Source organism: Haliotis rufescens, unplaced genomic scaffold (assembly GCF_023055435.1).
Source record: "Haliotis rufescens isolate VD_foot unplaced genomic scaffold, xgHalRufe1.0.p SCAF_30, whole genome shotgun sequence".
In the NCBI taxonomy this organism is placed as follows: Eukaryota; Metazoa; Mollusca; class Gastropoda; order Lepetellida; family Haliotidae; genus Haliotis; species Haliotis rufescens.
The window spans coordinates 4,826,398-4,839,953 of NW_025964002.1; the positions used below are offsets into that span (position 1 = coordinate 4,826,398).

At 40.9% G+C, this 13,556-nt stretch overlaps 1 protein-coding gene across 3 annotated transcripts; it reads left to right on the plus strand.

Moving 5' to 3' along the window:
* Positions 1 to 1,283: 1,283 nt before the first annotated feature.
* LOC124116285 lies at positions 1,284 to 11,914 on the plus strand. Of its 3 annotated transcripts, XM_048380429.1 has the most exons (4): positions 1,284 to 1,423; positions 3,838 to 4,187; positions 5,979 to 6,117; positions 6,257 to 11,914. In XM_048380429.1, the coding sequence occupies exons 2-4, from the start codon at positions 3,905 to 3,907 to the stop codon at positions 6,297 to 6,299; spliced, it is 465 nt and encodes a 154-aa protein (XP_048236386.1). In that variant the 5' UTR covers positions 1,284 to 1,423; positions 3,838 to 3,904; the 3' UTR covers positions 6,300 to 11,914. The 3 variants fall into 3 exon arrangements, with proteins under 3 accessions (XP_048236386.1, XP_046333515.1, XP_048236387.1); XM_046477559.2 differs by having other exon boundaries at positions 5,979 to 11,914; XM_048380430.1 differs by having other exon boundaries at positions 1,288 to 1,323; positions 5,979 to 11,914.
* The last annotated feature ends 1,642 nt before the right edge of the window (positions 11,915 to 13,556 follow it).

Below are 13,556 nucleotides of genomic sequence, written 5' to 3' on the forward strand. Positions count from 1 at the left end.
AGCGTTTGCCCGGGGAGCGGAAGGTCCGGGGTTCGATCCCCGGTCGCGTCATACCAAAAGACGTTAAAAGATGGTACTTGTTGTTACCCTGTCTGGCGCTCGGCATTAAGGGGTTAAACCAAGGACTGGTCGGCTTGGAGTCAGTATACTGTGTCTGAGTGGGGTATTCATGGTAAACTGCGACATGGTATCTCAGTGTGCTAGCATAATAAATCGGCATCAGTCCTGACTAGTACAAGCAGCCACACACACACACACACACACACACACGTGCATGCACGTCGCTATATGCAAGTGCAATAATCTTGGATGCGACGTAAACCCCATTTCACCTCACCTAATAGAGGCATGAAAATTTCCAGGGAACCTGGGATGTATCTTGACCTGCTCAGAGGTCATTGTTCGGCACCAAGCAGTTGTCTAAAACATTCCCAAATTGGAATGAAACAATTTCCAAGTTATGTTATTATAGTATTTAGTCCTGTAAGGCTCTGCAGAGGTGACTTGCATCTCACTATTAAACACAGCCAATAAACAAGAAGAGGCGTTTATGTTTATGTTTAGTTTTACATTTTTCCATTGAATGAAGTAATAAAATACAATCCAATTTTGAACAAGATCACGTGGTTTTTTATTCATTTTGTCTGAAAAGGGAATTTAGTTTGGATGCCAAGATACTCCCTGTATAAGGTTTGGTGCACTACAGTCAGGTCCCCCAATAATTTAGGGTTGGAACGGTCCCTATGCTGGTCGAGGCGGCGACCAAATGCACCAGGGATCAGGCTCGGTAACTTGGTTGATTGCGTGTCATGCATCGTAGCCCGGTAGGAGACGATGCTCATGCAGAGGCGGATACAGCTTTTTGAAAAGGGGGGGTGCACAATCTATTTATTGTCTTTGGTGGTAATTTATACAGAAATGATGATTTTTTTTTCGAAATCACTGGATTGTCTGGTCCAGAATGGATTATTAACAGACCGCCGTCATATACCCGTAAGCCGGCGGCGTTATACAACAAAAACAAACTTATCTGAATAAAGCCGATTCTTTCGACGACAAGATCCCCATTAATATTTCATAGTATTTTCATTACAATTAGAGCAGGGTAAAATACAAAGCGTGCTATTTGCAATATTAACTTGATCTGGGCAATTTGACAAAACAGATTGACATACCTGCGCGTCAACTCTGAAACCTCGTCCACAGCGCCAACCATCGCGTTTGTAAATTGTCGTCTGCTACGTGGATACCGGTTGGAAAACTTTCTGTACACAGATGGCGTTGCAACATGAACTTCCGGTTTACCTGGCTTGTTGATTACAGGTAATCCTGGACGAGAAATAATAACATCACTAACAGCTTTGTAGACTTGTAAATATTGCAACGATGTAGGACAGGAAGACGGTACAACATCCACTAAGTGGTAAGCGTTGGAGTTGTTAAAATATCTTCATTACACACATTCTCAGTGGGGAGTTAGGTAATCAGGTGACTGACGAGACAAGACTGTGTCAAACGAAAGTCATCAACAACAATTAGATCTCGTAAAAAAGATTGCCACGAAAAGATCGATTGGTATGTTACCACACAAAAAACTGTTGTGGCTCTGTTATCGGCTTCACAACCCTATCGACATGAGACATGCAGCATATGTTTAAAACATCTAACTTTGTTAAATTGTTTGGTAATTAATTTTTTTTATTTCCAAGTAATACTCCAATGCCGAACTTTTTATAATGACTTTGTGAGTTCAAAATCTTTAGGATGTCGTAATTAACATGTCTAACAGTACAGATATTTTCTGATTGTTCCCGCTCAAAATAGCATGATAATGGTGAATCTACCTAGTATATTATGAGTCAACAGATTGCTAGCATGAATCGTTGCAGTTGCCATATTCCCCATCATTTTTTTTTAAAGTAAACGTGCAGTTACTTGTACACTTACTACTACAGGTTGGGCGATATATTATTATTTTTTTGGTTTGTGAATTTGACCGAACAGTGTCCAAAGCCACAACCAGAATTTAAAAAAAAATTGTTTCTGTTTGTTTTTATGTGCCTGTCTGCTCCTTCTCGCATGGATTACAAGAATCAAGGTCTAGAATTCATACAAGACTTAGTGACTTTGAACATGGTTATTTATTTAGATAATATACTGCTCAACTATTGATAGAGATATACATAGTGACCAAGTTGGGCTTGAATATGGCTGAAAGCTGAGAAATGTTGGTATGCAAATAGTATTCATTATTGCCAGGAGACTTCAGCAAGTGCAGCTTCATGTCATTAACTTAAACATATGATCACGGTTCAATTCCGCTGCTTGCTCCTATTTTTGGAACAGTATAAAGTATATCATTATCCCTATCACTTGTTGAGTAGTATAACTGACAAATTACTTTGTATGTAGCCACCGTCCACTGCGAACCTCATTTAGAGAACAAACCCATCACAGAAGAACTACCTACTCCAACCATACCACACTTTAAACAGTATTAGCTTTCAGCCATCCAAACCTACTTTGTTAAAAATATATAAAAATAGTAAGTTACACATTGTCTTGGAAAGACATAAGACCCGTGAAGATCCGTGTAGAATAGGTCTTCAGCAACCTATGCCTGCTGTAAAAGGCGACTATGCTTGTCGTAAGACATGACTAACAGGATCGGGTGGTCAGGCTCGCTGACTTGTTTGATGCATGTCATCATATCCCAATTGCATGGATTGATGCTCATAATGTCAATCACTGGATTGTCTGGTCCTGACTCGATTATTTACAGACCCGCGTCCTATAGCTGTAATGTTGCTCAGTGCGGCGTTAAACAAGAAACAAAGAATGAAAGACATAAATAATTTGTTTGCAAACTTCTGTAAACCATAATGCATGTCTAATATTTACTGGAAACACTGGAGGCATGGTGAAACCATCAAATGTACTGATTTATAATTTTCTAAGTGTACTTTACACGTCCTTGCCCTGCAGTATTTCCAGTCACGTATTGCACATCACAAGTCTGTTGTGTGCTAAGTGCCCCTGGCTAGTCCCCTCCAAACAGGATATCCTATCTGTGGAGTCTATACTTGACCTTTAACCTCTCGAGTTGATGACATGTTGCATATATACAAAAAGAGTTTAATGTTTGATCGTTTATTGTGCTACGTTTGAAGTACAATGCTTGCGGTATCAGTGTTGAGAGCAATAAAAATGGATAAAGTGGAAAAATTGAAGCCCAGCAAAATAGCGCTGAGGTCAAGTAAAAATGCAGCGTTAGAAATTGGCACTAGTCCTATAGTCCTTACCAAAGTGCCCAATGGTAAAGGTATCCTAAGGACTAGTAGAAATTGGCCCATTTTAAGGGTTTTGCTATATGTTATCATTATAAGGACTAGTGGACAAAAACTGTTAGTTTCTAACCCTGAAATGCAATCATTGACCTGCAGACTATAATTCCGAACCACTTCAGTTTTTACTACAAATTAGAACTGAATAAAACTGACAGAAAAAGTAAGTATGGAGACATGTTTGTGTTCTTGAAGCAGGACTAGCTACAAATTCTGAAGAATAGTGTAGATGAAAAACAGGGTTTTACCAGACACAGAAATGTAATGAATGGATGCAGAAAAAAAAATATTGTGTTACAATGGTATTCATTCTTACAAACTCTTGATAAGATAATAAGGTCCTGTATTATTAAGACTCAGGTTCAATTCCCCACATGTGTGCAGCCCATTTTCCGGTGTCCCCTGTCCTGATATTGCTGGAATATTGCTAAAAGCGGCGTAAAACCATACTCACTCACTGTTTGAACTGACACAGTAATGCCTTACATTCCAGTAATCCATCCAAGGCAATAATATCCACCTGCAGTAGCCGATGTGGCAGGCGATAAGGATGAGACAGAATGGCCAAGTTTGAAGATGATGTGCAGGTCACAACTGCAGCAGCTACAACCACTACAACAACAGAAGATGACAGCAATGCTGGCGACAAGGACCAGGTCATGGTGCCGGGGGAAGACACCCCAATCACTGACACTGTGGCCGCCGTCACTGTCGCTATACTAGCAGTCGTGTTACTTCTCACGCTGTTGGTCATTTTCCGTGCCTTACGCAAACGTAGACGTGCACGCCAGGGTCAAAGGATGGACGATATCCCAACAGTATCAGCAGGCATCATGGGAGCAAGTAAGTAACGTGTGGATTAACAGACCTCACGATGACATGCATATTTGTGGGAAAAACCCACAATACATCACCATAGCACAATTGATTTTGAATTATTTGCATACAAATAAGCATGTGAAAAAAAGAAAGACAATAGCATTATGACATTGTGTAATTACCTTACATAACATTTTCCACTTGCGTACCTGTATGTCTCTCCAGATCTTTATAAACTGAGTGAATGCAGGAATTATGTATGCATGAGATGAGTGAGTTTGGTTTAACGCCGCTTTGAACAGTATTTCAGTTATATCACGGGGTGTCAGCTTAATGTGGTAGGAAGGCCCGAGGTGATGCAGGTCTGAGACGTTTACCACTTCGGTGAAATCCATGAGCATGTGTATGGTGCTGACAAACCTAGAAACATAATCGGGGCGAACCGGGATTTCGAACCCACAATCATGGGTTTCTGGCGTGCCCAAGGGACGCAACTCTGCACAGCGATTTGCGACACCAGTGGTGACTGGGCCACCCGTGCCCCCTACGTATACATGAACTCTACTGCAGTGAATACCCGCTAATACAAAAAGGTGCTACATCTCATTCATTGTAACTCAGATTTGTATCACTGTTGCGAGCTCAGGTGGCCCACTAGGAGTACCACATAAACAGATGAAATTTAGAAGTGACCTGCAACAGTGTTTCAGAAAGGTTCACTCATTGGTTTAAAAATACCAATAGACTGGGCTAAAAATATTTTCAGACCATAGAAAAAACAATCAATTGATACCCAAAGTGATGATAACATGTGGCTAAAAATAGGATCTGCTGCTCTGGCATAAATTACTCCCAGAACTTTGTACTTTGTAGCCTATAGTTGTACATATAATTATATAAATATGTCTACCAACACTGACTGTAAACAAAGCACTGTCCTACAAAATATCAGTTTCCTTCTTTCTTGTCTTGATGAAAGACAACAATGTACATTGTCCTACTGAATGTACACAGAGGCCTTGAAGTTGAATTTTCTTTATTGGTTTTACCACCGAACCATCTCCGTGGTGTTGTGTATAGTGTAGGGATTGGACGATACAACAACTGTGCGATCCGACACGTATCACAATACCTTGCACACGATCCGATACATATCGCGATACTTGCATGTGCTGTTATCAGAGGTGCGTAAGCCATCTTTTTCATAGACAGGATGGCCAAATACCTGGCATTTTGGCACAACGGATGAAACTATGTATGTTTTCACTTCTCATTTCCACTTGTAATTAGTGTTTGGTGTAACATTTATTAAAGAATACATTTAAGGTAAGAATCAATACTTTTTACTTAGTGTGCGATTGTGATCGATGCTAATGTATCGAGAAGTAAAAAATCCTGATCCACCGATGCATCAGTGTATCGTCCCACTACTAGTATATAGAGTGACTGTCTGGTGAGCGGGGGGTCAGTGGTTTGAATCCCAGTCTGTGTCATGCGAAAAGATGTTCAAAGACGGTACATGTTGTTACCTTGTGCTTGTTGTTACTGAGCATTAAGGGGATAAAACAAGGACTGGCCAGTTCAGAGTTAGAATATAAATGTGTTTGAGTGGGGTATCCGTGTTAAACTTGGGAGTGGTATCTCAGACGGCTAGCTCTTCAAAACTGGTAGAAGTCCAGACAAATACAAGCAATCATACACACACATGCATACACATCGCTATATGAGATAATCATGAACGCATTTTTAAACCCATTTTGACCTGACCTTAGATTTTGAATACAGCACTGACAATCACCTGTTTTGTCTTCCAAGGTGTGAGTGCCTACAACAACATCCCAGTCGCAGGCCGAGTGACGTGGGAGCCAGTGTCACCGTCCACGTCCTCCGCCCAGCAGACCAGTCTACACCAAGACAACCCTTCACCCACCAGAGCAGGTCGCCACAACAGAAGGTCAAGGCCACCAAGGGGAGCCAACCCTCAGTCAACAAGTTAAAATCATCCTCCAGTTCTAGCACATCTACCTTGCTGTGCTCTAAGTATACTAACAGAGAGAACATTTGTGATAGAAATTTGGCCGCCACAACAAAAGGTCAAGGCCACCAAGGGGAGCCAACCCTCAGTCAACAAGTTAAAATCATCCTCCAGTTCTAGCACATCTACCTTGCTGTGCTCTAAGTATACAAACATAGAGAACAATTGTGATAGAAATTAGGCTGCCACAACAGAAGGTCAAGGCCACTAAGGGGAGCCAACCCTCAGTCAACAAGTTAAAATCATCTTCCAGTTCTAGCACATCTACCTTTCTGTGCTCTAGGTATACTAATATGGAGAACATTTGTGATAGAAATCCCTGAAAGGAATTTGATATTCTGGAGGCCATGGTTGAACGGCGACCAATGGGGAGATAACTCCCGTACAAAGAAGGAAATCATGTCAAAGGTGTAGATATTATTTAATGTTTTTAGTGATGTTTGGGTTATGAGTGACAAGTCTTTCAGTACAAAATGTTTTCACTGTTTGTTTGTAAGTTTAAATGTCCTGTTGTTGTGGTTTAAGGTAACAAATGTTAGGGTCACTGGTTTAAGGTTATGTGACACTGAATGTGAAATGTTTGTTATTATTTGATGTTTCATTATTGTTTTAGATGCCACAGTGCTGTGATTATAGAACGGCAGATTGTGAAAGAGTTTAAATTATATGTTATATGATTTTAGATAATCAGGAAGTGTTTAGCTGATTTTATACTGCTTCATCACACCATGCTTTGTGTTGATCTTAAATCAAGCAGTCCTTGTAAGGACCAGTAGTGGATGTCATGCTATCAACATTATCTTAACATGTAATATGGGAAAAGATTCAGGTCAGCCATAGTTGTTACTAAAATGACCTAAAAAGTCCTAAATAAATAAGAATACCAGAATTTTAGGGACTGGTCATTGCAGTTATTATTTCTTGTAATAAATGTCCAGTGTTTTCTTACATGTTGATAAAATAGAACAGAAAGTTTATCACCCAAAAGCAGATAGAGAAATCAAGCAATATCTCCCTGTAGTGAAATTGCATTACAATGCCTTGCAGACCATTGTGATGTCATCTGTACCCGAGGGGTCACAGTTAAATGACATCTCTAATCTCTCTGAAGCTGGTTAGCCAAAGGGTGCGTTGCAAAGCATCAGTCGCTTGCAAGCGATGTACAGTCATTCACCTTACAACAGTGTGCTAACTTTCAGCTGCTTTCAAGCGAAAAAATCGCTGTCTGAGGTCGCTTCGTTCTCAAACCAAAATGACTGAATCAAGGAGGAAATGAACAAAGGCAGCTAACACCCCATCATCCTCAGGCTGCTCCATATCTTCAAAGTAGTCATACATTTCATCAGCTCGTCATCGAGCCTCTTCTATTACATTCTTCATTACGTCAAGGCAACCAAGCGTTAGTTGCGCCCCCATTTTGGAAGAGTGCGCAAGCACTTCGAATTGTTGCAGACCTCGGGATGAGCAATTAATTTGCTTTCTCTAAGCGATTCCTGGCTTGCAACGCGCCCCTAGTTTTCACACTCAAGACACTGCTCATTACTGTTTGCAAACTGAAAAAGTTGGAATAATGATTTTGAATTATGTGAAATAGAATCTCACATTCAAGTCTTTTAATATTAAATACTGTATATCAATAACTGTTGATATTAGATTAAAACTTGAGTTAATATATATGATATCAAAAGACACATGGGGAGAGTCTCTCTGTATAAGTCTTTGTAAGATGCCATGGTGCTTGGATCCTGTCAACCACAGTTAGTCATATTTCTCTGTACATCTCCATGTTGGGAGATCATCATCCTCAATAATCCAGGGTATTATATCTCCATACTCTCCGAGAGATACCGTTCGCAATCAAAGCTTCATCAAAGTAACATCGCAATCTTCATCTCTCTTATCACCAACTTAGAGCTAATCAATGACTTAGGACTTAGCAGTCCAATGTGTGCATCATCGCGTGAGATTACTTATGTTCATAGTGTACTGATACAGACGTTAATTGTACTGAAGAGTTTTTGTGATTGATGTAAGTTCAACCAGGTCATTGTTATGCATATGTTCCATTTTAGTTTTGAATTTGAAAAGAAAATATGTAATTCATGTACATAATAATTTTGTAATGATCATTTAACATTCAGGAAAGGTTTCAAAGTTAACATATAAATAGATGTGGTATTTTCCTGCAGTTAGAATTCAACAAGTTGGAACCCTGTACTGGCCAGAACTATTATATAAATGTAGCAACATATGAAATGTCTCCAGCTTAAATGTTTCACATGGATACAAAATCTCCTGAATAATGATTTATTGTGATTAATGCTCAGTCAATCTTGCCTAAAAAGGGGGTTGCTTACATTATATATGGTATTTTTTGTCACAGTTTTGATTCTGAAAACAGCAAAAGTTATAACAGCAATATACTCTCCAGGAAATAGCCCATGCCAACATCAATGTCAGCCAGGCTGTCACCAAGGACACCTGACGTATTTAATATCCATTTCATATTCAGGGAGGCCCGGGATGCAGATTTAACACGATGTTGTTTCAGTCAGCCCTTCAGAACATACAATCTGCTTTTCTGAAAGGAAGAGACACCCAAACAATTATTCATCTTCCCATTTCCATTTGCATTTGCTTCAAACAAAATGGCGATGCTCTTTCAAAACGATCAGATCGATGATCAAGATCTATATTGTAACAAAACAAGTCTTACCTCGCAAAGAGCATTAAACCATGTGAGTACCTTGATTAAAAATATGAGAAGATTTAGAAAATACCTGTCGACATCCCAGCAGTGCAAAGCTGCAACTTTTTAAATGAGGGCCTAAAAGGGTTTAGTCAGGGCCTGCAGCTTCTAAAGTCTGTGGGTCCTGATGGCAGCCTGGATTCATTTGATTTCAAACACTGCATCCCAGGCACGCCCCAAGAATATGAACTGGTCAACCTTGTGCTGTTCATACACTATATACAGGGATCTGAGTAGCCTGTGAGAACTGTCATTGAGTAATAGGATCCTTACCCTCTGATTACCAGCATCGTCAATACTTGACGGGTTTGTACAGACTGCGTTCATCCATCCATGTACACAACCCAAGGGCTGATCCAGCATTTATAAAAGGGAGGGGTCTAAAAGTTCAAAACCATCTCTCATTGGGGGTGGGATGGGGTGGTGGAGGTATTGTCTGCAACATGCAAACATTTAGTTTGTAAAAGGGGGGTCTGGACCCCAAGTACGTCCTCCGCCCTTTTGATCCGCTTATGCAAGCCAAAGAGAATGACTATACATTCCATGTGGATGTTATATATGTCAACTGTATCATTTCTTCCTCTGTCACATGTCACTCTCAGCTGTACTTCCATTCCACACTACTTTGTTATCCTCTTATTGCAGTTGACATAATAATCTCTGATTGACCCGTCTAGCAAAGTCTCAGGAGAAGCAAGGTCTGGTTCACAAAGTGTTCAGCTACGGAAGATGTACCCTTGGCTTGTAAGCATAGTCTGGGTCAAACAGAGCCTACATTCCACAGACATAAGAGTATGAGGCATACATTCTGTTGTCAGTCGCAAAGACACTTAACACAGTGAAACTATACACAGCAATGGCCTAACCTTGGGGTGGGGGGTGGGGATATTGGTTTTAGGACTGTATTTTGCTCAACCACAACCCCCATTTTTAGAGGGGTTGTGAGATGGGGGCGGGGGGTGTCATGTAGAAATGACAGAGAAAAGAGGCGGGTGGCCAATATTTATAACAACTATGATGAGGAGTTTGGACTATTTTTAAATTTGAACATTACTTAGGGACTGGTCATTTATTATAAGGTAAGGGTCATATGAAATAATGTTACATGTAGTAGGGGTTCGCCCCAATTATGTTTCTAGGTTTGTCAGTGCCATGCCCGTGCTCGTGGGTGGCTCCGAAGTGGTAAACGTCTAAGACCTGCATCACCTCGGGCTTTCCTGCCACATTAAGCTGACACGCCGTGATATAACTGGAATACTGTTAAGAGCGGCGTTAAACCTAACTCACTCACTGCTAGAGCCATCATGGGTCTCTGTTGCAGTGTGGTTCTGTGGTAGAGCCATCATGGGTCTCTGTTGCAGTTCTGTAGAGCCATCATGGGTCTCTGTTGCAGTGTGGTTCACTGGTAGAGCCATCATGGGTCTCTGTTGCAGTGTGGTAGAGCCATCATGGGTCTCTGTTGCAGTGTAGTAGAGCCATCATTGGTCTCTGTTGCAGTGTGGTTCTGTGGTAGAGCCATCATGGGTCTCTGTTGCAGTGTGGTTCTGTGGTAGAGCCATCATGGGTCTCTGTTGTAGTGTGGTTCACTGGTAGAGTCATCATGGGTCTCTGTTGCAGTGTTGTAGAGTCATCATGGGTCTCTGTTGCAGTGTGGTAGAGCCATCATGGGTCTCTGTTGCAGTGTGGTTCACTGGTAGAGCCATCATGGGTCTCTGTTGCAGTGTGGTAGAGCCATCATGGGTCTCTGTTGCAGTGTAGTAGAGCCATCATTGGTCTCTGTTGCAGTGTGGTTCTGTGGTAGAGCCATCATGGGTCTCTGTTGCAGTGTGGTTCTGTGGTAGAGCCATCATGGGTCTCTGTTGTAGTGTGGTTCACTGGTAGAGTCATCATGGGTCTCTGTTGCAGTGTTGTAGAGTCATCATGGGTCTCTGTTGCAGTGTGGTAGAGCCATCATGGGTCTCTGTTGTAGTGTGGTTCACTGGTAGAGTCATCATGGGTCTCTGTTGCAGTGTTGTAGAGTCATCATGGGTCTCTGTTGCAGTGTGGTAGAGCCATCATGGGTCTCTGTTGCAGTGTGGTTCTGTGGTAGAGCCATCGTGGGTCTCTGTTGCAGTGTGGTGCTGCATGTACATTGTATCAATCTTTCCCAAAGCTAGTCTCAAAGTTACCCTGAAAAAATATCAGTTTCCTGGAGATAATCTCAAGTTATTTGCATGTACTGTTCAAAGTTACAGATGATGGGAGTATTTGTACCTGTTATTCCGTTAATTTCGTAGTTTTGAAGATGTTCCTCGCACCTGTTGACCTGTATACCTTATTTAAGTACCGATATATCAAAACTTTCAACAAGTACAGGCTGACTGATTGAGATAATGTTACTGAATTATTGAAGTGAATCTGTTGGGAAGTATAGTTCTTTAGTTCATCAATATATGGATATGTTGTATGAATGATGAAGAAGATGTATTGATTGTTGATTACAATTGTTGAAAAGGTGAAGTGTGTAGGTTTTAGATCTGAAAGAATGTATGCTTCACCTCAAGAGCATAAAGCAATCAAACTACACAAGCAGACAGAACACAGATGCCTATGTTTCGCTTCTGAAGACATCATTAATTTAACCGAAGGATGTTCCAACTTCCTGATTTGTCTTTTTCATATTATGAGATTGAACCATTTTGCATGTAATCGCCTCATTTTACCAAGTATCAATATTATCATTTTGTGATATAACTTCAGCGGTAGTGCACAACAGTCTGTATAAGGTTCACTGAATCCTCCCTATCTCCAGAGCTTGAACTTCAGTAAACCTACACCAAGGGTACCCACCATCTTCCCGAGGCAAGAGAATTAATTGATTTTAAAAGTCCAATTTCCACCCTTGCCGAACTAGGCTGGAATTCTGGGCTCAATTGTAGCGCCACCAGTGGTTATTATGAGTTATGTCCCTTCTGAGCCACTCCTATGGACCAATCCGATTCCATCACTTGCATTGGTTTCATACAAAATGGTGGCGCCTAGTCAGGACGATCTGATCAAAATCAAGATCTATATTGTGATCGCGAAGTGCATAAAATCCTGCAATCGACCGAAATCTGATTTCGATTTCGTTGTGAGATTTTCATTGGACTATGCATAGACTTGTTGGTCCAGCCAAAATGTAACTCCATAATCCCAGCCTAGTTCAGCAAGGGTGGAAACTGGACTTGTATAGTCAGTTAACTCCCTTGCCTCAGGAAGATGGGTACTGACATACAAACCCTGGAGATAAAGAGGATGGCTTCACCGAAACTGAATCATTCAAAGGAAATAAGGTCATTTATTTTATTATTAAATTTAATTTCTTTTTTCTTTTTTTTATTCTATTTCAAATGGGGGGCACGGGTGGCCCAGTCGTCTAAGGCGCCGCGATTCGCTGTGCAGAGTCGCGTCCCTTGGGCACGCCAGAAACCTATGATTGTTGGTTCGAATCCCGGTTCGCCCCGATTATGTTTCTAGGTTTGTCAGCACCATACCCGTGCTCGTGGGTTTCACCGAAGTGGTAAACGTCTGAGACCTGCATCACTTCGGGCTTTCCTCCCACATTAAGCTGACACGCCGTGATATAACTGGAATACTGTTAAAAGCGGCGTTAAACCCAACTCACTCACTCACTCACTCTATTTCAAATGATTTTTTTAGGGAATTAACATCATACCCACCCTGAGAATTGTTTTATGAGTATACTTTTTGCTTCTGCCTTCCTGGCATTGTGAATGTATGCAAAACAAGAATTATAACTGGTATAACTAAACAAAGATATAAATTTGTCAGGTGTGTCAGCACCATACCCGTGCTCGTGGGTTTCACTGAAGTGGTAAACGTCTGAGACCTGCATCACTTCGGGCTTTTCTCCCACATGAAGCTGACACGCTGGTAATAGTGTTAAAAGCGGCATTAAACCCAACTCACTCACTCACTGGTTCACTGAACAAGAAAGAATGAAAGTTTGCTTCTGGGTAGACTCCATTAACTGTAACCATGGTAACTAGAGACACTGGCTGTAGGGTGCAATGTGTCACCAAGTGTATAGACACAAGCAACATGTATCATTGTGTAACAAAGTCATAGGCTTGAAGGTATTTGGGGGATATAATCTGTTTCAACATAAACTTGTATATTCCATGGCAAACAGAGCCATTAGAAGACAAAGAGTCCTGAGAATAGATGGGCTAGGAATCACTGAAATATCACTGAGGCATATGATGGACCATGCCCTAGCTATGATTATAATCAAGAATTGTGTACAAAATGTTAACAATTCAAAGGAATCTTGTAATTTGTCTCCTATATCTAAATGTACCCTCTGTCAATACATACGCTATACATGGGTATGTATTAAACAAGAAAAGCTGTCTAAGTTTACCTAATTTATGGATAACAACTTCTTTATTATACATGTACTGTTACAGTTGTTTTCCATAAATTGTGTCTACTTTGTCATCTGACCACTTCTGAGAAAAGCCCATCAAAGAATTCGGGTGAAGATGTACTTGTACATATTGACCTAATATTAAACTATATTGTATAAGATGTGACAGTGCTTTCAAGAAACGTTGTCACAGTTGTT

Excerpts from the sequence above, each read along its gene's own strand:
- LOC124116285 (XM_046477559.2), top strand. The coding sequence starts at position 3,905 with ATGGCCAAGTTTGAAGATGATGTGCAGGTCACAACTGCAGCAGCTACA. Across the intron at positions 4,188-5,978 it reads AGCAGGCATCATGGGAGCAA|GTGTGAGTGCCTACAACAAC; the intron begins GTAAGTAACGTG and ends TTGTCTTCCAAG.